Source organism: Callorhinus ursinus, unplaced genomic scaffold (assembly GCF_003265705.2).
Source record: "Callorhinus ursinus isolate GAN/ISIS: 27379988/994484 unplaced genomic scaffold, GSC_fseal_2.0 scaffold45, whole genome shotgun sequence".
Classification (NCBI taxonomy): domain Eukaryota; kingdom Metazoa; phylum Chordata; class Mammalia; order Carnivora; family Otariidae; genus Callorhinus; species Callorhinus ursinus.
This window is the reverse complement of record NW_027397107.1, coordinates 12,058,713-12,085,756: the sequence shown is the minus strand read 5'-3', so window position 1 is coordinate 12,085,756 and position 27,044 is coordinate 12,058,713. Positions and strand designations below refer to the sequence as shown.

Here is a 27,044-nt window from a genome sequence, read left to right as displayed (position 1 = left end):
GGGAAGGCACGAAACTTAAATCCCCGGTCTGTTTTCTTTATAATGTTTCATAAAACTTTATTTCATTTTGGCCATATGCTACTCACAGCCTGGAAACGCCAGTTAAATCCTTTATACCCATTTTTCTCTTGCTAAAAATACAAATAAACGCAGTGTCACGGGCCAAGTGGTCCCCGTCGCAAGGCGGGATCTCCCGGCCGGCTCCATTGTGTTGCGGGGTGCCGAAGTGTCCGTCTGCAGAAGTGCGAGCTTGTTTCGCCCTGCGGCCCGGACGCGAATCCGCAGCCCCCGCGCACAACCGAGCTCTTTGCAAGAAAGAATTTCAGTTAGACTGGGATTGGGTTGTTTTGTTTTGCTTCCCAGCCAACTGGGTTTCAGGAACTGGCAGAACTGGGCAGTCCGGGCTCGGCCTGGCTGCAAGTTGGGGCTGCGGGCGGGCAGACCATGCTGGCGGCGGTAAGGGGCAAGGGATCAGTTTACCTTCTCGCCCCAGCCCCGCTCCGGGGCCTCCGGCGCCCGCGGAGGCCAGCGCGCCCAGCTCACTCCGCAGCTGCGCGGCCCAAGGGCGTCCAGGAGAGCCGGAACCTGCTCCCAGCTCTGGATTCCACTGGGGAGGCCCCAGCCAAGGACAAGATGAGAGGGAAGGGTGTCAGTGACCCAAAGAGCCCTTGGACCCCCGTGCACCCCCGTCCCGAAATATTAACACCCCTTATACTGAGCCCAGCAGCGGGGTGGCCTACTCCCTCCCCCCACACACACCTTTTAAAAGGCAGTTCCCCCTTCTACAGAAGGGTCTGGCTGACAGGCTGATTTGATTCTCTTCCCAAAACTAACAAACTAAATAAATAAATAGGACAGTCTTCTTTAAAAAGAAATCCACCTTTTGGAGAAGCAGGACTTTGCCATGTGTGTGCATCTTGGTTTGGTCTAGATAAAGATCCGGCCCATTGGAAGTTTTATCAGATGGGTTGATAAATAGCTTTTGTCCCTTGGCTGCCTTGGGGGATGTGATCTCAGCTCGGAGCTGAAATTGAGAAGGGGGGCTTAGAGGCCCTTAAAACAACACCTTCCCGCTCTTAAAGGGGCAGCGCTTGTTAACTGCTGGAACTGGACAGAGAAAAGGGAGGGCCGGCTGGAGGGCCTCGGAGGTAGGAGGCGGCCTCCAGCACCCCGGTGGTGGCGGTGTTTTCCGTGTTGCTCATTTCATGTCTCCATCTGAAGAACTTTATTTTAAAGTATCCCCCGCCCCCCACGGTCCCAGGAAAGCTAGTGGGTTATATAATTCACAACGCGCATTCCATCACTTTTGTTTCCTAGAAGCCCATTTCATTTTTGGCTTCAAGGCTGGTAACTAAAACCTGGCAGATAGAACAGATAGCTGCCGCATGGTCATGCCAACTGGCTCGTGTTTCTTCTAATTTGAGGCCTTGACAGCTACATTTAAGTCAAAATTGCCCACCTTACTGAAAACTGAGCTTCCAATCTCCCCACACCAAATACACCGGGGGCTCCAAACACTTGCGTGCTCAAGGACTCTGGATCAGAAGACAAGTTTCTTAAGTAAGAGATGAAATGGGTCATTTACGCCACGAAGAGACGGACAGACTGTCCTCCTCTTTGACCCAGTGGCAGAGGGGCTGATCTGCACTAAAGTCGGAGAAGCTGCAAGTCCAGTGGAGAGCCAGGAGGAGAGCAGGCTGGGTGCTGGAGAAAGCACAAAGGGTAGGCAAGTGCAAGGCATGGAGACCCCCAGGGGCCCCGCCTGCTGGGGCCTCTCCCACTGAAGACAGGTGGACTCTGGCTGGAGCAGGCCGGTGAAAGAATAGGTTTGTTCGGCGCTAGTTAACTTGAATGGGCTGCCAGGAGTAAATACATAGGAGTGCGAATTAAATTGGACATAGTTCTGTGGAGAAAGATCCCTTAACCTCTGTGGACTGAGAGGGTTTGTGTCTTTGGAGAGAATTTGCCAAGTACTCGCTCAGTGCCTATGGCACACTGGCGGGCCTACTGTGTTCCTGACTCAGTGACAGCCCTCGGGGCCCTCTCCCAGCACGGCCTGCAGACCCCCAGCCTCCTAATGGGAAAGGGCTCCGTGGTGTTCCTCGGGCTACAGGGCTGTGTGCTGGGATGATGTTGCGCCCACAGTGGATGTGGATGGACCAGTGGCCCATGTCTAGCTGCAGGGCGTCGGGGAGGGGATAAATAGATGCTTCTTAAACTTTGAAACCTCTCTGACTTCACAAAACAAATTTCTAAGAGAAACCCGTCAAAGGGTTGTAGATACGTTGGCGTGCCTCCCGTCAACATCCTGTGGATGCTCTGTACTCTAGCACAGGGCTTCTTCGAGTCTGGTCCCTCAGCCTCCCCTGGGAGCTGGTTAGACATACAAGTTCTGGGCCCACGCCAGACCTACGGAAGCCCATACTCAGGGTGAGACCCCGCAGTCTGTACTCCACCAGGCCCTCTAGGGGGTTCTGATGTGCGCTCCGGTGTGAGGACTGCTCTTCTAAGGATCATTGCCTGTCGTTTCCCCTCGCTCCTTTCCCTTTACTTTTAAACTGCACCTGCTACAGAAATATTAGTCCTCAGGAGGGAAACTAAGGCTCGGGGAGACCAAGGCTCTGTGCAGTGTTCAAGTGCATCTGTGTCATTATGGAGATGAGAAAAGTTCTCCCAGAGCTGGTGTTTAGAAATGTGCAAGCAAGTCAATTTGCTTAGCACATTTTTGTCCTCCCAGTGGGACTCGGTGTCCCAAAGGGAGAGAATGAAGTGATGTCTGGTTGCAAGAGCCAGAGGACAGCAGAGCCAGCTAGCAGGTCGGCGTGTGACACAGCAGGGCCTTGGTTCCCAGGGAGGGTGGGATGTAAGATCCTATGGATGGTTTGCCCTTTAGCTCCTGAGGGTAAACTGGGCATAAGGAGAGGATTTCTGGTCTTGTGGCTGAAGAAGGGAAACCTCTCTGCAAGGTTCAAGTAATTGCTAGCAATCACCCCAGAGCTCAAAGGAGAAGTGGGGACAGGTGATCCATGGGCTCAGATAAGGACGCTCCGTGCAATGGGGAAGAAGGGGTAAGACCTTACCCCTGTGGGGTAAGAGGTCGGGGTGGGGACCTGTTTATAAGCTGGGGGACACGTGGTTCCTGCGAAAAATCCTCTCTTCGGTGAAATATGCAAGGCCCTGCACAGAACTGGGCAGAGAACCCCAACTTTATGTTTTGATTGAGTGGTTAGCTACCATGCTGTTCTCATCTTGGCTGAATTTAACCTGCGGAAAACTGAAGGCGCTGTTTCTTCTAGAGTGACCAACTCATCTTAGCACACCCCGGGCTTTTCTAGTTTTAAAGCTGCAAGTCTGGTGTCCTTAGAAACCCTCTCAGTCCTGGGCACACCAAGATGGTGGCTCACCTTAGATTCCCCCCTCCCGCCCCCGGGACTAGTGCCTGGTTTGAGTATGTTAGCGAGTGCCCAGAACCATAAAGCCCTGAGTGGGACGTGGGCCTGTCCATTCAATCCATGCTTGGGGTTGGGCCTCCTTCCTACACCCTTTCCTGCCCGTTCCCATTGTCTCCTTGCTACAAGAGCTGGCCAGCCCTAGGACCTGCCTCTCAGTGGCCCTGCCCCGTGCACACCCCCAAATGAATTGTTCTGAAAGTCCTGCTCAGGAACTCGTGCCTCCTCTTAACACTCTTTGGAGCATTCAAAAGGAAGGACCCTCCTTCTTCCGGGCCCCTGAGCTTTTCCCAGGCCTCATTCCCATGGCTTCTGGCACATCCCCAGGCTCCAGGTCACTTCTGCCCACACACACACACCCCGCCCCCGCCACACATACACACTCTGCCACCATCCCACCACACCTTCCCTGTGGGCAACCCCCAGGCTTGCCCAGTTTGGAATGGGAATGCCCCCTTGATCAAAGCCCAAGTTCAGTGCTGCCTGTCGGGGTCTGGTGCCGTCCCTCCAACGACCTAGACACCTGTCCCGTTGGCTACAGACACCTGTGCTTCCTCTCAGCCTCATTGCTTCGTGGGTCTTGGGTTTTTGTCCTCTCCTAGATCACCAGTTCTCTTTTTTTTTTTTTTAAGATTTTTATTTATTTGACAGAGAGAGACACAGCAAGAGAAAGAACACAAGCAGGGGGAGTGGGAGAGGGAGAAGCAGGCTTCCCGCGGAGCAGGGAGCCTGATGCGGGGCACGATCCCAGGACCCTGAGATCATGACCCAAGCTGAAGGCAGACGCTTAATGACTGAGCCACCCAGGTGCCCCTCACCAGTTCTCTTAATGAGGGCAGAACCCCATTTTCTGTTTCTTCATACCCTTCTCCTTGCTGCGCACCCTGAACACGCCCCACGAGATCCTGGGAATTATAGGGCCCTTGGGTTTTTGGCATTTCTGTGTCATTTTTTCTCAAGAGACAGAGACCACAGGGTTCCCCTCCCAGACACCCCAATCTTCTTTCTAAAATAACTTTTTTTTGGTTATAAAAGCAATACTCATTTTTAAATCTAAAAACCAAAAAGGATAAGTAAGTAAATGAAAATAACCCAAATTCCGACCTCCCACAGACTTCCATCACTACTTAAGATTATGCACATCCTTGGAGACCTAATACCTTATACTGTTCTCTCCAAAGTATGATCATTTGAATGGAGAACGATAATTTTTAAAGCTCTTTGCATTTATTGAGTGGCCATAGTATACCAGGCGCTCTGCCAAATGCTTTAAATACAACACCTCATGAGATCACCACACCTTCCTCATGGACGTCATCGCTCCCACTGTCCTGAAGAGGAGACAGAGGGTCAGAGAGATTGCCTCACATTACACAGCTAGCTAGTGACAGAGCCAGGGGGAGAACACAGACCCCTGCCCTTACCCATATCCCCTGTTTTGAATAAACACGCTCATTAAGTTTGTTTTGTGGCATATGAGAGTTTGTGCTGTGTAGCATGTAAGGCTTTAAGGTGAGGGAAAATAAGGAACAAAATTGGGAGAGATTCGATAGCAGAATGAAGAGTGACCGCATTTCCTGCGGACCTAGCGTTTTTGCCTCCTCCCAAGGGCCCTCTCTGCTCCCTATCCATCCCTGGCTTAGTATTTCAAAGAAGAAGATGCCACCCAGCCGTAGGTCAGGAAAACAAGTTGGCAGGGCTGACATTGTGCAAATTTTCCCAAGTCAAATTTATGTCTTTTGGGTTTTGCTTATTTATTCATTTCATGCACCATTTCACCCAAGCAGTCGGAATACCGAGACGCCTATTAAAGTGATCTGTCTGCACCTAGGTCCCTGCAGAAAGGAGCCCATTATTGCTCCCCATGCTGAGGAATGTCCCATGAACACAGGCTCACACATGTGTGCGCCAGCCGGGCATGTGCCCAGCTGGCATGCCTTTGCCCTCCCACTGCAAGGGGGGAGGTGGTGAGGCCAGCCTGCGGATGGTGGTGAGGGTGACAAAGCCACTTCAAATGAATTTGGAGGGACACCTGGGTGGCTCAGTCGTTAAGCGTCTGCCTTCGGCTCAGGTCATGATCCCAGGGTCCTGGGATCGAGCCCCACATCAGGCTCCCTGCTCGGCGGGAAGCCTGCTTCTCCCTCTCCCACTCCCCCTGCTTGTGTTCCCTCTCTCGCTGTGTCTCTGTCAAATGAATAAATAAAATCTTTAAAAAAAAAATGAATTTGGACCTGGAGCGGCCAAGCAGATGAACCCAGGGTTGCTAGAGGAAAAGCCAGGATGGAAAATTATCATTATGAGAGCCAGCCCCTAGACTCAGGAAAAGGGGTTACGCCTCAAAGCACCAAGACCAAATTGCTCACCTGAGAGCTTCATTTATATCGGAAAAGTGGTGTCTTTGCCCATAACCACCCTCCTTGTGGAACCCGGGGTAGCTCAGCTCTGTGCCCTAGACAAGATGCTCAGGGCATGGCATCTCACTCCCCGCTCAGCCCTTGGCTGGCATGGGTCCCTCTTATCCAGAGGAGCCCTCAGCCGCCTGACGGCCAGGCCTGCCTGTGGCCTTTAGGCCTGAGGCGAACACAGGTGCTTTTTTGAATGTCCTGTTTGCCATTGATCTAGCCCCGCATGGCCCCAGTGGGAGCGGGGGGAGGGTGTCCAGTTTGGCAAGCTGAGGTGTGCCCTTTTCCTTGGCACTCGGCGTGCTTTCGTGTAGCAACTTGGCATGCGTGGCTGGGGCGGAGCAGCCCTGGCTGGGTGGGAGAGGGGGCAGTGCTTCCTGCCTCGGCTCAGTGGGTGGCAATGGGGCCCTTTCCCCGCGGGGAGGGGGGGCACCGAGTTAACCCCCGGCACCCCAGCCTACCCACCGCCCCTTCCTCCGGTCACTTGAGATTCTCTGTGAAACTTCCTCTTGCCTGACTCCTTCTCCTATAGGCCGGTTCCTGGAGGAAGCTCTGAGAAAAGATCCCAGTGCCTTCAAGGGAGTGGCAGGCTAGGTGGGAGGATCTTGGGCTGCACTGGGGAGGAATGCTTTTTAGGAAAGACGACCACTTCTGGCTTGCTGCAAGTTAAGTAAGGTAGGGTCGGCTGCACCTGACAGAATACCCAGGCTGTCACCTGGGTGTGTCCCTTGAGGTACCTGCTGTCAAACACGTCGATGTTGACGCCACGATGATCCGGTGCAGTTCCTGCGGGAGACACACAGACGGGCGGGTTCCGGGCATTTCTGAACTCAAGGAGACTCCAGGACACTGCCCAGGCCAGAGGGAGCCACATACTGGCACCAGCTCCGTCCACTGCCCGGGCCTTGGTTCCGTGCCGAGGGGACAGAATAGGGTGGAGAATGGCCCGCTGCTCCCACTGCTCCTGCCAAAGCCAGAGTCCCATGCTGGGGGCCCTCCCCACCTCCTTCAGGCCCCCCATCACAGCTTGATGATAGGAGGGGAGCCCCCATGCCTCCGCGGCCCAGAGCGAGCGGGGGACAGCAACGGGAGGTCTCGGGCTTCGGCGGACTAAAGCCACCTTCCGTGCACCTACTGAACATTGGCGGGGGGCTCCCCACAATCAGCCACATCGAGTCTGAAATCCTTAGGCTGGTGCGGCAGGGTCCAGTCAGGAAAACAGAACCACACGGGGGTATTCGCACAGAGGGACCTGACTATAGGGGACTGGGGCGCTTATGGAAGCACCTTCGGAAAGGCCACTTGGGACCACGGAGGCACGCGCACCGCAGGAAGCCTATTCCACCCGTGCAGCGTGGGGGACCCAGGGAAGAGGAACTGGGAGGGGGGCCGGGTCTCCGAGGCGGATAGGGTGATGGAAACAGCCCGAGGCCAGCGCCCACTTATGGTGGTATCTAACGGAGCTGGGGAACAAGAGGAAAGGGGTTTGGAGTCCCCTGGCCACCCCTTCACACAGCAGAGGAAAGCACTTCGGAGCTCGGTGACGTTTGCTACCAGCAACCAACCAGTATTTCGGCTCCAGCCAACCTCCGCTGTTCTGGAGGCCGCTGTGCTTCCAGACCTCCGTCCCACGCGACCTGCCAAATCCCACTTGCCCTTCCAGACCTGGTTGACAGAAGTTTGGTAGCTGCCTCCACCTGAGCAGAGAGACCCACGGAGGCTTGTTGCAGGAACAGCATGAAGCACCTGGTAGGGTCCAGAACTCCCAGCGAGTAAATGAATCCAGACAGTTATTGTGCTCGGGGTCCCCCCCCCCCCCCCCCCGCCACGTTGGACAAAACCAACTCGATCACAGGGCTTGTATTCCAAACGAACCTTACCCCTTTAAGAGGAGGCAGGTTCTTCCCCTCTGCCGGCCCACCCCACCCCTCCTACACAGCCACTGAAACCCGATCTAACCTCTTTGCACGCGGGTAATTTATTGGTCTATTGGGCTTTTCTTGGTGGCAAATTGCATTGTCTTTATTCCTGGGTTCTGGCCTTGGAGCGGCTCACCGCATTCCTGAGACTCGTTTCTCAGGGCGATCCTTCACACCCCCTCGGCGCACAGTGAAATAAGTTTTATTGGGCTTCTTTGTTATGCAAACAGGGCGGTAATAGTCAGCCTATTATTCCGAAAGATTGGGCTTGATTAACAGTTCAAAGGAGGTCTCTGAAAGCAGCTAATGCCGCGCTGGTGCATAAATATCTTCCTCCTGCCCGGGTGGGTACGGCTGATGCTCCGAGCTCCCTGCCCCCGGCTTGCTGTTTCCGAGAGGCGAGGCGCTGGGTTGCTATTGAAAGGAAAGGAATTAAGTCAGGCCGGCTGTGAGGCTCTGATTCCTCTCGCGGGCACATCTCAGCCCCCAAAGGAGGCAGTCCGGAGCCCACCTCCCCCCCACAAAAGTGAAGTGTTACATATGCGGGGTGCCGGGGCACGTGCAAGCCCCCAGCCTCCCCCAGAGACCTGGCAGAGCCCTGGGTGGGGGGTTTTAAAAAGGCATCAGATCTGCTAAGATGCTTTGAGTGCGGGGTGGGGGAAGATGAGGGGCCCCTGCTCTTGGGAGGTGACCCCTCAGCTGGGGCGTCGATGGATGATGCAGACCATTCAGTGAGGGCCAGAGCCCCCAGAGGCTGAGGAAAGTGACACGCAAGGGCCGAGGGGTCATCTTCAGTGTTTGCAGGGTGGTCCCATGTGAGCCTTTTCTGTGTGGCTCTAGACAAGAGCCGAGGCCCCTGGGATATCCCTGGAGGCAGATGCAGGTCCCCAGCTGGAGCTATCTAGAACAGGAGGGGCCGGTCCTGCCCCCACAGGCTTCGGGTGGTGGTGGTGGAGGCTGGCTGGAGGTGGAAACCGGTGACCAGCGACCCTGGGTGTCCCTCAGGCCCCCGGGGTTCTAAAACTCCATGGCACATCTTGAGAAGCCAACATAGTTTGGTCACAAAGTGATCATTAGATAAAGTGATCTTGATTAAGTCGATGGCACAGAGAGACAAGGAATTCTGGCCCCAATTGCACGAGTCAGGAGCCGCCCTGCCCAAGTACATAGCGGCTAAGATGGAAATGAAGCTCCGGAGAACTGACTTCCAGTCAGGTTCTTGATCCCCCGGCCCTGTGCCTATTAGCGGTCTTGGATCCATCCAGAGGTGGCCAGAGGGCCAGAAGGGGCCACTTTGCTGTCTGCAGGAACCAGGCAGGGAGGGGGCAGCCATGACCTTCTGTCACCCCAAGAGCACCAAGGGCGGCTCACCCTGCAGAGCCTGGTCTCCTCTTCCTGCCTGCATGAGTTGCAGTAAGATTTGTTTCAGCCTCTCCCACTTTCCTCTCCTTGCGTCCTTTCCTGGATGTTCACATCAGAAAAAGTCCAAGGCTTCCTGCCTGGAATTAAGGCCTCATGCTTTTTCTTTTTCTTTTCTTTTCTTTTCTTTCTTTTTTTTTTTTTTTTTCAGATACGGGACATAAAAATCAGCCCCTCTGTGGTTTCTTTGGCAGGTGACACTGCAGCCAAGAGCTTGCCTTTTGATGCTGGGCCAGGTTACATTCAGGTTCCTGACCTGGGGTGGCCTCCAGCCCATGATTTAGTGGAGTAGACATGGGGCGGCAGGATGACTCCAACAGAGGGTCGAGGGCCCCTCGGCTCTCCACCCGTGGGGACTGTCCAGCCCTGGCATTCCCTTCTGTGTGACCCCCAGGAAATGACAGCTCATGCATGACCACCTTTAGGCAGACAGGAGCCCTCCAGGAGGGCTGGAGAGAAGGCAGGGGTGGGGGGGGACGGGAGCCCCGCAAGTCCGGTCCCAGCCAGTCCCTGGCCTCTTGAAAGCCATCCCCCAACCCTGAGCTCTAGCTCCTCCATCTGTGGTGGGAGTGCTTGGCCGGGAGCCTTAAACGAGGGCTCACCGTCCATTTGGTGGGTGGTCACTGACCTGAGAACCTAGGGGTGGCGATGGCCCGACGTCAGGAACTGGGTGCGGTCAAAGAAAACACATCTCGCTGTTGGGAATTTCAGGACCTGGATCCTTCTCAGCTGGTGTCCCCCGAAAGGTAGGGCACAAGCACTTTGAAAAGCAGAGGAAAGAGCCCCCCAAAGCCTGTTGGCTGTGTGAGCCAGGGGTGCGTGCACGTATCAAACGGAGAATTCTTGCCCACCAATTCAGAGTAGCCGTGAGGATCTGGCGTTCGAGAGGTTTGCAGTCCACACGGGCCAGGGAAGATCGGGGCGTCATTATTGTCATCATTATTTACTTTTTGGAGAAGCCTGTGTGTCCTGTGGGTCACACCCCCTGCCGCCCCCACTGCGCTCCCCCGCACGTACGCATGCGTGCCGCCCCTGCCCCGTCAGCGCCCGGAAGGGCAGAGCCTCTTCTTCGTCGTCTTTGTGGCCCAGAGCCCGTGGGCTCGGCCTGGTGTGTGTGGAGGTACCTAAGGGGAAGGAGGAGGGGGCTATGTAATGCCGCTAGGCCTCAGTTTGCCTGGCTGCTGAATGGGGATAACAAATAACCTTAGGGCCGTCATAGGATTAATGGAGATACCTGTACAATGTGCTGCATATAGTAAGTGCTCAGCGCACATTAGCTGTTAGGCAGACCTGAGTCTCCCCCACAAATTACTATTTAAGCGAGCCAAGTTAACACAAAACTGACTTCCACTGAGCTTCCTTCCAGTGTTCTCGGGGTTTGCTTACATCAGCTCCAAGGGTCCCTGAAGCTACTGATGAAAGTCCTGACGCATCTCCGTGGCACAGAGAGCAACACTGAGCTCAGAGAGGTTGGTGGATTTGCCCATGGCCACACAGCACTGAGCGCCAGAGCTGGAATTGGACCGTGAGCATCTGCCTCTAGAGCACATACCTTTAAACCCTCCCCACCAGCACTGCCTCCCAAAGTCAGGTCCCCCGGTTCCCGAGAATCTCCAGCGTGGCATTGCCCAGTGACACAAAACCTGTCACCGGCCGCCTTGTTGACCCAGTGCAGTGTCTGGGTGGGGAAATTGCAAGTGCTCTCGTTTTCTGTGTGTCACGGGACCCAAGGTCTGTTCCTTTATTCATTAACAAGAGCAAAAGCTAACTTGTTGAAATTGTGCTACAGGACCCAAAGTTTCTGATTCCGCCATCTCTCAGGAAATGTCTGGGTGGAAGAGGCATCGTGGGGCGCCTTGGACACCAGAGAGGAAGGGATGGCTGCAGGAGAGAAGGCGGGGCCCCGCAGCAGGAGGAGGAGACTGGGTCCCAGGGGCTGGTGGGGGGGAGGGCAAACAAGAGATGAGAGCTCTCTTCACCGCCTCCTCCATGCCTGTCCCCCTCAAGAGGTGGGAGAGTCATCCCAGCCGAGGTCACCCCTCGGTGACCACAGGTCCTTTCAAGGAGAGGGGACAATGGAATAGCAGAAGCCAAGTCCACCTGGTCTTCTGGCCCCTGGCCAAGCGAATGTCTCCAGTGATCTGGCTTCTGCAGGGGGGCAGTCAGGAGGGCCCAGGAAGGGGAGGAGAGACGGGGCAAGGCTTGTAGTTCCCAAAGCTGAAAGTCAGGCTGCCAGGCATGGTCGGGTTCTGGTGGCAGCTCTTTAACTAAGCTCTCGAACCCACACCTCCTTGCTGTGTCCTCACGTGGCCGAGGGTGAGCCCGCGCTCTGGTGTCTCTTCCTAGAAGGACACTAATCCCATCATGGGGCATCCACCTCATGACCTCATCTGAACCTCATCATCCCCCAGAGGCCCCCCCTTTCCAAGTACCATCACATTGGGGTGGGGGCTTCAACATAGGAATCTGGGGGGGACACATTCAGTCCATCCTATCCTCCCCCGGAAAAGACAGTGAGCGTGGTGGTGGGGGAAGTCATCCCGGGTGGCGCCCAGCCAGTCATGGCCGATCCGGGTGGGCTGCAGGATGGGGTGGTCAGTGCACTGAAAACAGCTGTATGCACACTCAGCGCGTCCAAATCCAGGTGGGGGGCAGAGCCCAGCCGGGGCCCCAACGTGAGGACGAGGGCAAGGTGGGGGAAGGGACACCCCAGTCCAGTCCAGTGTCCTCCCTGTCCCCGCCTGTGACTTCTAGCCTCTTACCTCACGGGGGTGGAGGTGTTTATCGCCCTCTGAGACCTTTGTCAGGGCCCCCGTTTGTTGAGCGCCCACGGGGTCCCAGGCGACCAAGTGCATCTTCTCATTCAACCCTTGGCAACTCTCTAAGGTGGGTGCTACCTCCAGTTCATAGAGAAGGAAAGTGAGGCAGAGCCAAGTTCCCACAACTACTGGTAGGGGACAGAGCGGGACTTTGAGGCAGACACTCTCCCTCTGGTGCCCACTGCCCACCACCCCATCTGGCCAGTGTCAACCTTCACACCTCTCCAGGTCTGTCCCTAGTCCTAGGTGATAGCAACGGGAACATTCTCCAGACCACTGAGAAACGGGATCAGTGGGACTTCACGGGAGCGAGGGCCTGGAGGAGTTCACCCCTGTGTGGACCCTGCCTGGGGTGGAAGGCCTACCTCTTGGGTGCAAGGGCAGCCCCAGAATGACCTCGGTCGCCCCCTGGGGGTGGTGAGCGGAGCTGCCATCACCTCTCTTGGGAGGCTCTGAAATGGGGAGGGGAGCAAGGGAGGGAGCTCCACTGAGTTTGAACTGAGAGATGAAAGGCCTAGTTTCCAAGGGTCCAGGGCCTGCGGAGGGGGGTGGGGGTGCCCAGGACTGCTCAGGGTTGGCAGCTGTGTCCCTGCTGGGCTTGTGCCTTGGGAGAGCTGCCTCCTGACCCTTTGCCCCTCTGCACCCCCCTCCCACCCCAAAGGAAATGCCCCATTCACACACTCCGGACTGGCTGGGCTCCAGCAGGTTCGCACTTGGCCCTTTCGTGACCATTGAAACGAAAATGGCCCAACTCTAAAGAAGTGTGGCCAGAAGTGTGACCAGCAGCATGGGCCTCCCTTGGGAGCCTGGCAGAAATGCAGAGCCTCGGGCCCACTGAGGCCTGCTGACTCAGCCCAGGCGGTTGGTGTGCATGGGGAGGTTTGAAGAGCGCTGCTCTGAACAGAGGATTAAGGGCCAGCCGCATCTGTACTGGCAGATCCCACTTGATGACCCCTTTTCAGGGCACCTCTGTAGAATTTCAGTCACAAACCCCAGACCTGCTGGAGAACTCTGCCTCTGGGAAGCTGCTCTGAGCCATTCTCAAGGCTGTGAAGACATCAGTCTCCTATCACCACCTGTGGAGTCGCCCCTGGGTGGGGAAAGAGCCACAAACGGGGGTCAGGAGTGAGACACCCCGCATACCCCACACTGTGTGCAGGCTGGTCCTGCCCCAGACCCCGTTCCTGACCCCTGCCTTCTAGCCGCTGCCCACGCTGGAAAGCGGCCCCTGGGAACTGGTCTGCAGGGGCAAGGCCACGGAACGCCTGGGGACCACGGGCCTCCCAGCTGGTGGGGTACTCTTGCAGGGAGAGGCTGAAGGTCACTGGTGGTGAAGCATGCCCTTGAACCACTCAGCGGCTGGTGGGCAGAGGCGATCATATGTGCTAATTGTATAATGTCAAGGAACTGCCCTGGGTGTGGGCTCTTGGGCCCAGCAGGCCAGATGCAAAAATCCTGCTTCAGCTTCTTCCCAGAGACCTGGGGCCAGAAAGGCAGCCAGCTGAGCCTGGCTGTGCCCCTCAGGGAGGCGGGCAGGGCCGTGGGGCCTGGCCCTGGGGCCGCGGGGAGGGCTGGCTGAGCTTAGGCACCAGCCGGAGACAGAGTCAGTAGTTGTGACTTGGCTGTCTGCTGTCCTGGGTCAGCTTTGGCGGAGCTGAGGCCCACACAGCTCCTGCTTGGGTTGCTGCCGTCTGGTTGTAAAGGGGCCGGTGGTGGCCTTTCTCCCCTTTGGGCATGCTGAGCACCCGAGGGGGACCCGAGCCTGGCTGCAGGCAGGGCTCCCGAGGCTGGCGGGCTGGTGGGCGGTGTGGGCACAGCCCGGGTGGCCTCCACTCCGCACAGGCCCGTGTGCCACTCAGAGCGTTTTCTCGGACGTCCCGATCTCCATGATTCTGAGAAAGCATCGCGGGTCAGCACGCCCTATGCCCGGAATCAAGGAGGCTGCCTGAGCGGGCCATGCGTGGGGGCAGCCGACCAGAGACGGAGAGTAGGTGGCCCCTCAGCGTGTTCCTCTGCACGGCACCCCCTCCACTCACACCTACCCCCTCTCCTCACCTCACCTCCACCGTGAGGGACTCCTTCACCTTCTCCCACACAGGCCACATTAGCCTTTTGCAAGGTCGGTTGGGCCTTGCGTGTCTTCTGTAGTTTGGCGAAATATGAAGACAGCAGGGCCAGAGAATCTTCTAGCTGCCTTTCAAGGGACACCTGCCGGCAGGAGCACACATCTGTGGGAGGGAGACCTTGGAGGGAGGAGGTTCTCAACAATGCCTTTCCCCTGTTGACCCCAGGTGCCTCTTCATGGCAATTACCCCCCCTCATTCACCAAATCTGCTTAAGTCAGCACGCCTCTTCAACTTAAAATAAAGCTATGAAAATGGAAACCCTGTAGCTCTTATATCAAATTTGCTTTATTTTTCCTAATACACATTTAAGTAAATCTGCAACTTCTCAAAAGAAAAAATGTCCACCGAGACTTCACCGGAAACAGCCTCGTTTGTCAGCAGTGGGGCAAATACAGGGGAAGTTAGGAGAGCAGCCCGAATGTTAGGACGAGCACGGGCTCCCCCATGCCCAGGTGTGTGACCTGGGCAGGTCAGCTTCAGCTCACGCAGGGGCCTGCGGAGGCCTAGATCTCTAAGAGATAGGCCATCCAGGTGTCCGGGCACAGGGCCGATGCTCAGATGTTCCGTAGCCTGCCCTTAGGTATTTCTGTCCCTGGCTTTATTGGCAACTTAATTTTGGAGGTAAAAAGCCAGCACCACAGAAGCAAACTGACTTTTCCAAGGGTTCTCAAGCCAGGCTAGGGGCCTGGTCAGGAGCAGCTGGAGCGGTCGTTCCATCCTCCTGTGGATCACTCCAGCTTTGGGCTGCAAGCGCAGAGGCCAGGCCTCCCAGCCAGTCTGCCAGCCCCTGTGCTCCTGGAGCCTGTGTAGAACCTTCCTTCCTGCCGCCGGTCTGCATGCCTGGCCACTGAAGTCACTAGGGACTGTGCAAAAGAATCGGGGAGGCCAGGAAAGGGCAGGCTCCAAGATTCAGGTGTGTTAAAGCCACAGTTTTCAGGCATGGTCCCTCGTAGCTAATTGTCACTAAGGTCTCAAAGCTTGCGAGTGACTTTTTAAAAAAAACATGAATTAAGGCCAGACCCAAGGCTATCGCTCTCCGTTGCTTCCCAGCATGCTCTCCTGAGCAGGACAGAGGACGGAGGGATGGAGCAATGGCAACCAAGAGGGAAGCTGCCCTTGCTCTTGCAGACAAGCTGGCCGGAACCAGGCCTTCTGGGACCGGAGCTCATGGAGTAATCATACTAGCCAACATTCACTGACCTTCTGCTCTAGTCAGTGCCATTCTTGGTCCTTAACCACTCTGACCAACCTCCTAAGGTACGTACTACTATGACTCATTTTCTAGGTAAATCTAATGAGGCACAGAGAAGTCCAGGGCTTTGTACGAGGTCACACAGTAGCAGAGCCCAGGACACATAGTGGGGCTTAATTCCCAGCCACATTTCTGTTGAGCGTGCCAAAATGCTTGGGGATAGCTGTGACGGTGTCAGCAGACGTCAAAGGTCCAAGGGTGGCTTGTCAGCCCCGGGAGTCCGGCTGCCCAGGAACACTGACCACGCCGCAGGTGGGAACTGTGGGAGGGGCCTCCACGGGCCCTTGCGGCAGGCCGCTCTGCACGCCTGGCCCCTTGGGGTCACCCCAGGCCGGAGGAAGGCTGGGAAGGGCAGGTTCTGCACCGCACGCCCACCTGCGGGGATGATTTGCCATCGGGGCGCGAACGTGCAGCGCGGGTGGCGCGTCTGGGAAGAGATGTCCTGGGGCGTGTGCCGGCGGCGCTGGTCCATGGGGGTGAGGAGGCGGGAGCCCGCCGGCTGGCCTTGACAGCGTATCCCTTCCTTCCCCCCCCTCCCCCCCCCCCCCCCCCCCCCCCGCCGCCAGCCACGTCCCCGTGCAAGATCCTCAAGTGCAACTCTGAGTTCTGGAGCGCCACGGCGGGCAGCCACTCCCCGGCCTCGGACGACGCCCCCGAGTTCTGCGCAGCGCTGCGCACCTACGCCCTGTGCACGCGGCGCACGGCCCGCACCTGCCGGGGCGACCTGGCCTACCACTCGGCCGTCCATGGCATCGAGGACCTCATGGGCCAGTACAACTGTTCCAAGGATGGCCCCACGTCGCAGCCACGCCTGCGCACCCTCCCGCCGCCCGGCGACAGCCAGGAGCGCTCCGACAGCCCCGAGATCTGCCACTACGAGAAGAGCTTCCACAAGCACTCGGCGGCCCCCAACTACACGCACTGTGGCCTCTTCGGGGACCCGCACCTCAGGACTTTCACAGACCGCTTCCAGACCTGCAAGGTGCAGGGCGCCTGGCCGCTCATCGACAATAATTACCTGAACGTGCAGGTCACCAACACACCTGTGCTGCCCGGCTCGGCCGCCACCGCCACCAGCAAGGTAAGGGTGAGGCTGAGGCTTGGGCGGCCCTGCTGTTGCCAGGGCCCAGACCCAGACACCGCCTGCAACCCGCCCCCCCTCCCACGTTCTTATTTCCAGTAAATGGGCTGTTTACAAAGGAATGTTCTAGAGGGTCTTTGTCACGAGCTAAACCGACCGGGAACCACCTCTTCACGTTGCCGAGAGTGTGATATTTCTCAAATGCTGGATGCTGCCTGCTAGGGGTTTGTGAGATCTGTTTTCTGAGGTCAGAACCCAGCAAAAGCATGTCACTTTTTTTTTTTTTTAATTGGCCAGGGTAGAACAGGCTGGCCTAACCAAACACCGATATGGAAAGGCAGATTGCCAGTGCGTTGTACAGGGGAAGGGTACACATTTCAGGAAGCTGAGCTCCGGTTGTGCGCATGCGCCTGTGCGTGCTTGCGGACCTGGGCAAATGCAGGGTCCAGGTGTAAAGGAGAAACACGGGCCAGAGCACTAGACTTCAGGCTTTTGGGCTGTTCTTTCTTGCCCTCAAACTGCGTTTTGGTAGAACTCCGGTATTAAATCCCGATAAAAGAGAAGCCTCTCTGCAGGTGTGTCTCCATCATTGCCCCCACCGAAGAACTCCGTCCTTCCTGGACACGTGGACCCAGCACCCCTGGAGGTGATGGCGGTCCTACCCAGGGGTTCTCACGTTCACACGTTTACAAACTGAACAGATTTTAGAAGATAGTGATTCCAAGTCCCCCTCCAGGCTGGTGTGACACCAGATCTCTGGGTGGGCGTGTGTGTGTGTGTGTGTGTGTGTGTGTGTGTGTGTTTTTAAAGCCCCCAGTGATTCTGGCACGGATGGGGTTAGGGACCCCGGCTTAGAGGCCAGGGCTCAAGGATGCTGATGGGGTCAGCAGGGCTGCAGGCTACCATCCTGCCTTTTCTTTGCCCCGTGCCTAAACGGAGAGGTTGCAGCCCCAAGGCAGAGCGGCTGCAGTGTCTGGGAACACAGGGAGATGGAACAAGCCAGGATAGAGAAGCAGCTTACTGAGCATCCCAGGGGCCACCCATGCAGCTTTCCCTCCTCCCTCAGGCCAGCCCTGCCTGGCTGGAGAGCTCCCTTTGACGCATCCCCAAAGTGGGATGTGCCTCTCAGCCCAAAGTGCAGTGGGCTGGGAACGCTGAGCTAGCATTTGACCTGGGCCAGGTGGCTCTGCAGATGGGCATGTTCTCATTTGCCATGAGTGGCTATCCCCATCTGGAGCCCCAGAGGCCGCAGAGAGCCAGTCATCTGCTGACCCCAGAAGGCCTCAGACTCAAGTCCTGCTCACAGGGCCACAGCCAGAGGCAGCCACGGATGTGGCCCGTGGCCCAGGCACTTGGACACCCCCATCTTCTCCCTTCCCTACGTGCTTCCAGGAGGGTCTCCTGTGACCCCCTATTCAGACCTCAGCCCGAAGGAGCAGCCTCAAGGCCAGGAGGCTGGTGGGCTCTCAGAGTGCAGGGGATGGGGACCCATGTGCCACCTCAAGTCCTGGCCCACCAGAGCCCCCGAGGGATTCCAGATTGGCAGTGGGTCTGTTTTCCTAGGAAAAGCACGTTGCAAAGCGACACGTTGGCCAGCGCCAGGCTGGTCCACAAAGGGCGTTTCTGTTCCTTCTTGTCCCTCCACGCCCCACAGGAGGACAGCGAGGTGACCTGGCAGCCGGGAAAATTCCCGCCATCTCCCTCTGCCCTGGTGGCCCCCACATGCCTCCAAAGGGTCTCTTTCTGGGCCCAGCTGCAGGATAAGAAACAAGTGGGTCTTTGCCCTGTGGACGCCCTAGCAGGCCCCTGGCACCAGGCCGTGCAGCCTGGTGGGCGGCAGAATTACGGCCAGCACTCTCTCCAGCCTGGCCGCCCTCTCAGCCCTCCGCAGAATGGGGGGGGGCCTCGTCAAGGACCCAGCCGCCTTCCCTGGGGCCCCTCCACCTACCCACCTCCCTCCTTCCCTAGAGCCAAGATAAATGAACGCCAGGAGCCTGAGGCTACAGCTTCTAAATCCAGCAGCAAACAGACTGTGGGAGGGGACCCCGCCTCCCTGTCCCACCCTGGCGGGGGCACACAAAGAAGTCTAAGGGTATGAGAGCGACGTGGACCTCAGAAGCCCGGCCCCTCCTAACCCAGGCTGGTATGAGCACCAGATGTGATAACAGCACCAAGCACAGACCTGGGAGGAATTATGGTTTGTGACCGGCGAGGCAGGGGGGTGGAGCAAGAGCCTTTAGGGCACGTCCCATCGGGTCCCGCAAGCTGGGGTGACATGCCCGGGCTTAGAACCCCTGGATACCACACTCAGCTCTTGCCAGGCACAGCCTGGGACCCTGAGCCCAGCGATGCTGTCCCCAAACCACATGGATTAATGATCCAGGCACTTGAGGGTGTTCTTCAAAGGCCCACTCGGTTCCAGGTTCCCAGGCACTGGGCAGAAGTGCCCAGTCAGGGATGGGAGCACCTCTCTTCCTATCCCAGCATGGAGGCTCCAGAGAGTAGGGGGCTCTGCAGCAGAGCTTGACCAACCCGGCCCCTCTCTGCTGTGACCTGGGGTCACCTCAGTCTCCCCAGCAGGCTGAGAGCCCCGCAGCCTTCTGTTACCTCCTCACCAGCCAGGAGGCAGCACGAGGCTGGGCCCCCGGAGACCCAGCCGTGACAGGGTCCGTGTCTGTGGCCCAGTCGGTCTCAGGCCCCCGGGCAGACCGGGTTACCTGGGTGAGAGACACCAGTCTCTGCTTTCCAGCTTGGCCTGCCCGCGCCTGTTCTCTTGGGCCTCTGGTGCGCAGGTGCGTCAGTTTTGTTCATTCGTTGATTCCGCAGATGTTGACGAAACACCGCTTTGGTGTCAGCCTCTGTGCGGGGGGGGGGGGGGGGGGGCCTCCCCCCTGGCCACTCCCAGGCTGATCGTGGAGGACCAAAGCAGGCAGAGGGGTGCTTGGAGTGGATGCAGGATGCTCTGCCCGGAGCACTGGGGAGGGCCTTCTCCAAGTCCTTTGCAGAGCTTGGCTCGGAAGGACAGGGGCAGAAGACTGGCGGAGGGACAGGGACTGGAGGGCAGCCTGGAGCCTCAGGGGAGGCACAAGAAGCCAAGGGGCTGTTACGTCTGAGGGGGGTTTTGCGCCTCCCCCCAAGAGCCCTCTGCCAGGCTCTTCTGCCCACCTGAGCCCACTGCCCTCGGCCCTCCCCTCACCCCGAGGGGCCTTGGCTCGTTTCCCGGGACCCCGGCAATATCCAGCCCGGCCCATCCCTCCGGTTCTCATAGGTGGCCAAGGTGCCGTGTTTGCCAGCCCACGCTGACGTTTTAGCCAACCTCCCGCCACCATGGGACTTCCTTCTGTGCTCAGCCCCCAGCTCCACCACCCTCCCTCCAGCTGTGTCGGGAGCACCCCCATTGTACAGATGAGAAAACCGAGGCTCCGGGAGGGGAGGAGCTCGCGCCTCCGCCTTCCTCCCCCCTCCCCTGTGCTGGTTCTGCCTAGAACTCACCATCCATCCCATCGCCTAACTCATCTCCTTGGTCTGTCGCCCCCCTGGAGTGTGAGCTCCTTGAGGACAAGGCTCTTGGACTCTTTGCCCGCCTTGTGTGGGTACAGCCCCTAGCGCCAGGCCTGGTGCGGTGAAGGGGCCTCGGGCCCCCCTGGGAAGGGGGACGGCAAAGACAAGAGTGGCAGCCGTACCCCTGGCCGAGCTAGCAGCGAGCCGCCCGGCTCTCGACAGGCCCCTTCATGCTGTGACTTGTGGTGGAGTCCCTGGCGCTGGTGCCAAGAAGAGTCTAGTAGGCTGTCAGCCTTCCAGGAGCCTGTCTCCACGAGAGATGACTGTTAGAGGGAAACCAGCTTTTCCTGTTCCAGGAGACAGATAGCACTTGGAAACCAGCAGCGCCCCCCCCGCCGCCCCCCTGCTCCCCGGCACACCAGGCAGGGACACCGGAGCCCCTCGTCGCTCGCCCCCTCCCCAATGGCAGGACCACCCACTGCCCAGACCACCCTGGCTGCACCTCCCCCCCCCCCCCCCCCCGCCACAGGCAGCATCCACAACGGGGCAGGCGCAGTGGGATCGAGAGAAGGAAGCAGCAGGAGGTGGAGCTATGAAATGGGCATTTTTGTCGGCCAGGGATGGCAGGGTAGCGGCAGGCTCCTGGGGTCCGATGGGTAGGGCTTCAAGTGGGATGGAGGGGCTGCAGCCACCTGTGACATCCCACAGCAAACCTGGGGTGCACTGCTTCGCAGGACTGGGCGGTGGCCTCCCCGGGAAGCATGGAGAAATCGAGTCCGGTGCCCCAGAAGCCGTGCCCGCCCTGGGCCTGGACTCTGGCAGGGCGCCCAGCCTCTGGCTTCGGAGCACCAGCCCCTCCTCGTGCCCCATGTGGACAGCAGAATGTGTCCCCATCCATCCTGACCATTCACCGGGCCCCAACAGGCACAGCGCCAGGGGCCCCAAGACATCCAGGGACCCATGAAAAAGCTTTCATTTGTTTTCAAGTCAGAAGGAAAAATCAGCATCATCCAACCTCGACTGTATTCGTCGACACCAGTGCGGTCACAAAATGTAATTTTAATGTTTGTGGAGGGGGCCCACAAAGGCCCAAGAGTCTGAAGTCCCCAAAATTCCCAACTGCGGCCTGCCTCTCATCCTCAGCTTTCTGAGTATCAGGCTGGGGGGGGGGGGGGTAGTTTCTCTCTGAAGGTCCAGGCCCCTCGTGCACTCCCGGCCCGGCCCAGTCACCCACACGCTTCACCAGTGTGAGCAGTGATGAGACAGCCTGGACACCTCCGGCCTGGGCCCTGTTGGTTTTTGCTCAGCCTAGAACTTTAGCTTTGCTCCTGAGACTCCAGGCTGAGGCCGCTCCCTGCCTGCTGCCCCCTCGGCCTCCTGTCTGTGCCCCTGGCGTGACACACACACACACACACACACACACACACACACACACACACACACACACACACACACACACACACACCGCCCTGTAGCCACACTGCCTGGCCTATGGCCTGGCCCCAGACCGTACCCTGGGCCCCGGCCTCTCCGGGCCCTGGGCCCAAGCTGAGGTCCTTCACAGCTCCCCTGCCTCCCCCTGCCCGCAGGACCTGCTTGCTAGGCCTTCATTTTGCCCCTCCCACTGCCACATTGCCCAGGGCGCCCAAGCACAAAATTCAGCCACGGCCAAGACATCCGGGGCCCCCTCAGCCTGCAGGTACGGTACCCCTCAGGGATCCCATTACACAGCTGGCTAGGCCTCTCCCCTCCTGGGGGCAGGGGACAAGTTCTAGGACTGGTGGCCCAGGGGGGTGAGGGCAATGCACAGGTTAGGGGTCGGGGCTTAGGGCACCCACCCCAAAAGGCCTGGGTGCCCTCCTGCCCCATGACCTGGCCTCCCTCCCTGGCCTTGGGCCGGAGTTCAGGTTCCAGCTACCCTTGGTTCAGGGGGCAGGGGTCTTCAAGCCCCCAGTGGTAAGAAGTTGGCACCTGGGCATAGGAATGAAGGGGGGGTGGTGGTTTCTCTCCCAGATTGGACTCCTGTCTCCAGCCCATGCAATCTTCCTAGTTAGGATTAGGTGGGGAAAGAGCAGCCTGGCCCTTCAGCCAGGATAACAAGGGGAAATGCTCGCTCCCCAGGCTGTTTGTCTCCATCCGTCTCCCAGGCCTTCCCACCCTGGGGGCTTGTGGCCAAAAAGAGCCCAGGGGCTGGAAACCAAGAAACTAAACCCCGTTCTACCTCTTGTTGGCTGTGTGACCTTGCGCGAGTCCCTTGACCTCTCTGAGCCTGACTTTTCTCCACTCTAAATGGGAGGTCATGTCATCCGCCCCACCATCTGCTTCTCCTCCAGCAGCTCGGCCCAGGCCCTCACCCCCGGCTGCAGGCGCCAGCAGACATGGGCCTCCCTGCTCCTGCCCTCACGGGGGCCGCGTGCCCACCCTGGAGCCCCCACCCCGCCCCCCGTCTTCCTTCGTCTGACTGGTGCCCTCCTCGTCGTCTTCCCCCTGCTCACCTCCGAGGCCTGGCTGGGTGACCACTCAGGGCAGCCCTGCCACAGTGGCCTCTGCAGGCCTCGGCCCGCCCGTTCTTTCTGTGAGCATGAGCCTGTCCTCATCCACCTGCCGTTATGCTCAGCCAGGGGCTGACAGCCCTTTCGAAGGCATCTGGCCGCAGGTCTGCGGGCGGCTTGAGAGATCACGTGAGATGGTTGGGGACCATCTTAGTTGCCTGTCACTGCTATAACCACCACCACAAACTCAGGGTTTCCAACGAGCAGAAATGTCTGGTCTTGTAGCTCTGGAGGTGAGAAATCTGAAATGAGTCTTTCAGGGCTAACACGAAGGCATTAGGAGGGTCCGTCCTTCTGGAGGCCCCCAGGAGCCTCTGTGGAAAGAGCCTTCCCCTCTTCGATGGTCCCATCTCCCCCTGCCTCCATCTTAGGAGGACACGTGTGATTCTATTTAGGGCCCACCCAGCTAATCCAGGATAACTTGGCCATCTCAGTGTCCTTAACCTAATCACGTCTGCAAGGTCTCTTTTGCATAGAAGGTAACATTCACTGGTTCCAGAAATTAGGGTCTGATATCTTGGGGGCCGTTACTCAGCCTACTATAATAGATAAGGAAGTTTTATTTTTAATTAGCTGGGCTTTTCTTTTTATGGTCCACCTCTATATATAGTAAATGAGCTGGTTTTCTATTTAGGGGAGTGATTGAAAGTTCCCATTCTAAGTCCGCTTTTTTTGTTTTGTTTTGTTTTGTTGTTTTCAATAAAGCAAGTTGGGTTTTGTGTGTTTTTTTTTTTAACTAAGTTTTTCATTCCAGTATGGTTCGCATACAGTGTAACATTAATTTCAGACGTACACTGTAGGGATTCCACAGTCCCGCACGTTCCTCCCGCTCACCAGGATAAGCGTGCTCTTCATCCCCATCCCGTTTCCCCCCACCCCCCCCCCACCCACCTCCCCTCTGGGAACCACCTGTTTGTCCTCTACAGTGAAGAGTCTGTCTCTTGGTTTGTCTCTCTCTTCTTTTTTCCCCTTTGTCCTAGAGTAAAACAAGTTGTTTTAAAGAAAAAGATTAAGTGCATAATCATGCAGGTGGCACCAAAAGGTGACCAAAATGGGGAGGGACGGCTTGGGGCATCATGGGGGCTCCTCCCGCCCCCAGCATCGCCAGCATGGGCTGGGCCTGCCCTGCACCACCATTTCGGCACCACTAAACCCCTCTCTCCGTCCCCTTCCTCCTCCTCCCTGCAGCTCACCATCATCTTCAAGAACTTCCAGGAGTGCGTGGACCAGAAGGTGTACCAGGCGGAGATGGACGAGCTCCCCGCCGCCTTCGCTGACGGCTCCAAGAACGGCGGGGACAAGCACGGGGCCAACAGCCTGAAGATCACAGAGAAGGTGTCGGGCCAGCACGTGGAGATCCAAGCCAAGTACATCGGCACCACCATCGTGGTGCGCCAGGTGGGCCGCTACCTGACGTTCGCGGTCCGCATGCCCGAGGAGGTGGTCAACGCCGTGGAGGACCGGGACAGCCAGGGCCTGTACCTCTGCCTGCGGGGCTGCCCCCTCAACCAGCAGATCGACTTCCAGGCCTTCCGCGCCAACGCCGAGGGCCCCCGCCCGCACAGGCCAGAGGCCGCCAGCCCCGCGCCCGCGGCCCCGGACACCTTCCCGTACGAGACGGCCGTGGCCAAGTGCAAGGAGAAACTGCCCGTGGAGGACCTCTACTACCAGGCCTGCGTCTTCGACCTGCTCACCACGGGCGACGTGAACTTCACGCTGGCCGCCTACTACGCCCTGGAGGACGTCAAGATGCTGCACTCCAACAAAGACAGGCTGCACCTGTACGAGAGGACTCGGGAGCCGCCGGGCCGGGCAGCCGCCGCGGGACTGCCCCCCGCCCCCCGGCCCCTCCTGGGCAGCCTGCTGCTCCTCGCCCTGCTCCCCACCTTCCTGGAGGCTGTGGCTGTGTAGGGCAGAGAGGGGCGGCTGCCCGTCCCTGAGCCAGTGGGCGGCTGCAGGAGGGCTGGGCCGGCGGGGGTGGGGGGGTGGGGCGGGGTGGGGGGGAACGGCCCTGCAGGGTCTGCAGGGGTCAGGAGAGGAGGCAGCCGCTGCCGGCGGGCTATGGACGGTTACCTCAGAGCTGCCCTGGGCTGTGTGCTGGCAAGGGCTGGGGCAGGGGGTGGCCTCTCCCCCCCCCACCCCGCCCCATCCGTCAGGGGGCCGTGAGAGGTCGTGGTGACTGGTGCTGTGATGTTTGTGACAGTTGAGCTGTGTGAGGGGGGGGCCGCTCCCCTCCACCTGCCCCACAGTGTGAATGTGCAAAACAGAGCCCCTCAGGCCGAAGTCCCCCCACCCCTGCCCTGCCAGAGACACTGGGATTGATCAGAGTCGAGCTCCTCCCCGCCCCGCCCCCCCCGCAATGCACTGAAACAGGCCCAGCCGACCGCTGCCCGTGCCCGCCACACGCACACACACTCACACGAGCACACTCGCACACACTAAGCTGAGGGGCTGAGGCATCCGCGAGGCTGGACCCCCCCCAGGCGGGGCCTCCTTTCCCCTCGGGCCTTAGGACGACTCTGGGGGGCTGCTCGGCATCTTTAGCAAATTGTCATCCTTGACCCAAAGGTTGTGCCCGCCTGGTGCCCTCCTGCCGTGGCCTGCCTGTGAGCCAAGGAGAGACTCCGGCGCGCAGCCTGGCTGCCGGGTCCCTGCTCCACCCGGGTTAGCAGGCCCCTGCCTCCAAGCCGGCAGCTGGGTCAGCAGGGGCTGTCAGCACGAGGTCTGAGCGACGCCGCTCACGGGCTCCCATGCTCCTCTCGGGCTCCTTCCCTCCCCCGCCCCATGCTTAGGAGGTCACGTCCTCATTTCTTAAACGTTGAAACAGAAGTACCCCTTGCTTTCTGTCGCCTTCTTTCTGGCAGGTGGCAAGAGCCCCCGGGCAGGGGAGCTTGGGCTGCAGGGCGTGGGCAGGAGGCGCAATGGACAGGGCCAGCTGGCCTGCCCTGATCCTCTTCGTTCCCCTGACCTGCCCCCCAGAGCCCTGCTCCCCACCAGTCCACCCACGTCTGCAGGCTGGGGAGAGGAACAGGGTCTGCAAGCTTCTCAGCCCCGAGCATCCCTGGCTGGTCTCGTCCCTCGAGTCCCCTCCCTTAAGCCCGTGGCCACACAGCCAGGAGAGGGGGCTTGCCGCTGAGAGCCCTGGCGCCCACCTCCGGCCAGCCCGGGCTGCCCATCCGAGGAGCCCTGAACCAGTCCCGCCTCCGCTGCTGTCCCAGAGAACCCAGGGACCAACACCGGGCCAGGCTCCACACGCAAAAGGGGCCGGAGGGCGGTTCCCACAGCCCCGCACTGTCCCGGCCCTCCGGTCTCGGTCTCGGGGCAGCCCTTCTGCTGTTCCCCAGGGACCTCTCATACACTGGCGCAGGAGGCTCCCCGCCTCCCCTCCAAGAGGTCCCCTTTCTCTGCCCGACCCCAGGGCAGGCAGGTAGGAGGCTCGGGCCCCGGCCGCCCTGCTGGTTTTTAGATGGTCCCTGTGTTGGAAGTAAAAAGTGAAGCACTTTATTTTGGTTGTGTTTGATCGCGTTCTGCTTGGAAGTGGGGACCCCTCACTGCGTCCTTGTGTCTGCGACCTGTGTAGAGTGTCACCGCATGTACATATTGTAAATTATTTATTAACGGCTAAATGCAAGTAAAGTTTGGGGGTTTTTTTGTTTTGTTATTTTCTTTTGGACTGCGTGTTGGAATTTGCTTTCTGAATAGACTGGCTCCTTTGGAGGGGTGGAGGGTTGGCTTCGATGGGGGGAAGGCCCCTGACGGTGTGTACGTCCGGGCGCAGCTAGCCCATGTGTGTGCGCACGTGAAGGGGAGCTGCGGACACTTGTGGGCCGTGAAGCCATTTAACGGAAGCTCCCTACTTCTCTAAAATTATTTTTTCTCCTTATGGGGCTTGAGGGCTCCAAGTGTTCTTGCCCCAGTGAGGCTGGAACGGTTTTGGGGACAGATGATGGCCACATGGCAGAGGGACATGAAGGGGGTGGGGGGCAAGAGGTTGGGTGGGGTGGCCTCAGACTCAGGATGATGCCATGTCGGCTGCCCCCGTCAATCTAGGAGCCCTAGAGCTGGGACTGTGGCTACTCCTGCTCACACAGCCCAGGGCCAGAGTGATGGCTCCGCAGAGGGGATCAAAACTTGCTTGGAGCCAGGTTCCCTACTAGCTGTCATCACATTTCACCTCTTAAAAACCACTCGATGAGTCAAGAACAAATTCATGCCCATTTTACAGACAAAGAAACAGAGGCTCGGAGAGATGAATTGATTTGCCTAGGGTCCTTGGCAGGGCAGACCCAAGAGGTCCTTTTTTGTCCTGTCTGGGCCTGCTCTTAACACCAAATGTCATAAGGGGGAATAGCAGCACCGTTAAGCCAGGCCACATCCCGGGGTTCTCCCCTTTCCTAGCCCTGTGACCTTGAGCAAGGCACCTAACCTCTCTTGAGCCTCTGATTCCTCCTCTGTAAGGTAGGGAGTGCCCATCCCATATGGTTGTTGGGAGAATCGGTGAGTTAATTCCTGTAAAGGACTCAG

General features: G+C 58.4%; 1 protein-coding gene across 1 annotated transcript in view; it reads left to right on the top strand.

The window, feature by feature from the left end:
* RGMA (repulsive guidance molecule BMP co-receptor a) overlaps positions 1–26,174 on the top strand; it is a 44,647-nt gene extending 18,473 nt beyond the window's left edge. The window contains exons 3-4 of the mRNA XM_025892988.2: positions 15,953–16,467; positions 23,709–26,174. Coding sequence (XP_025748773.2) covers positions 15,953–16,467; positions 23,709–24,431 — 1,238 coding nt within the window. The 3' untranslated portion in view covers positions 24,432–26,174. The remainder of the gene's footprint in view (positions 1–15,952; positions 16,468–23,708) is intronic.
* The last annotated feature ends 870 nt before the right edge of the window (positions 26,175–27,044 follow it).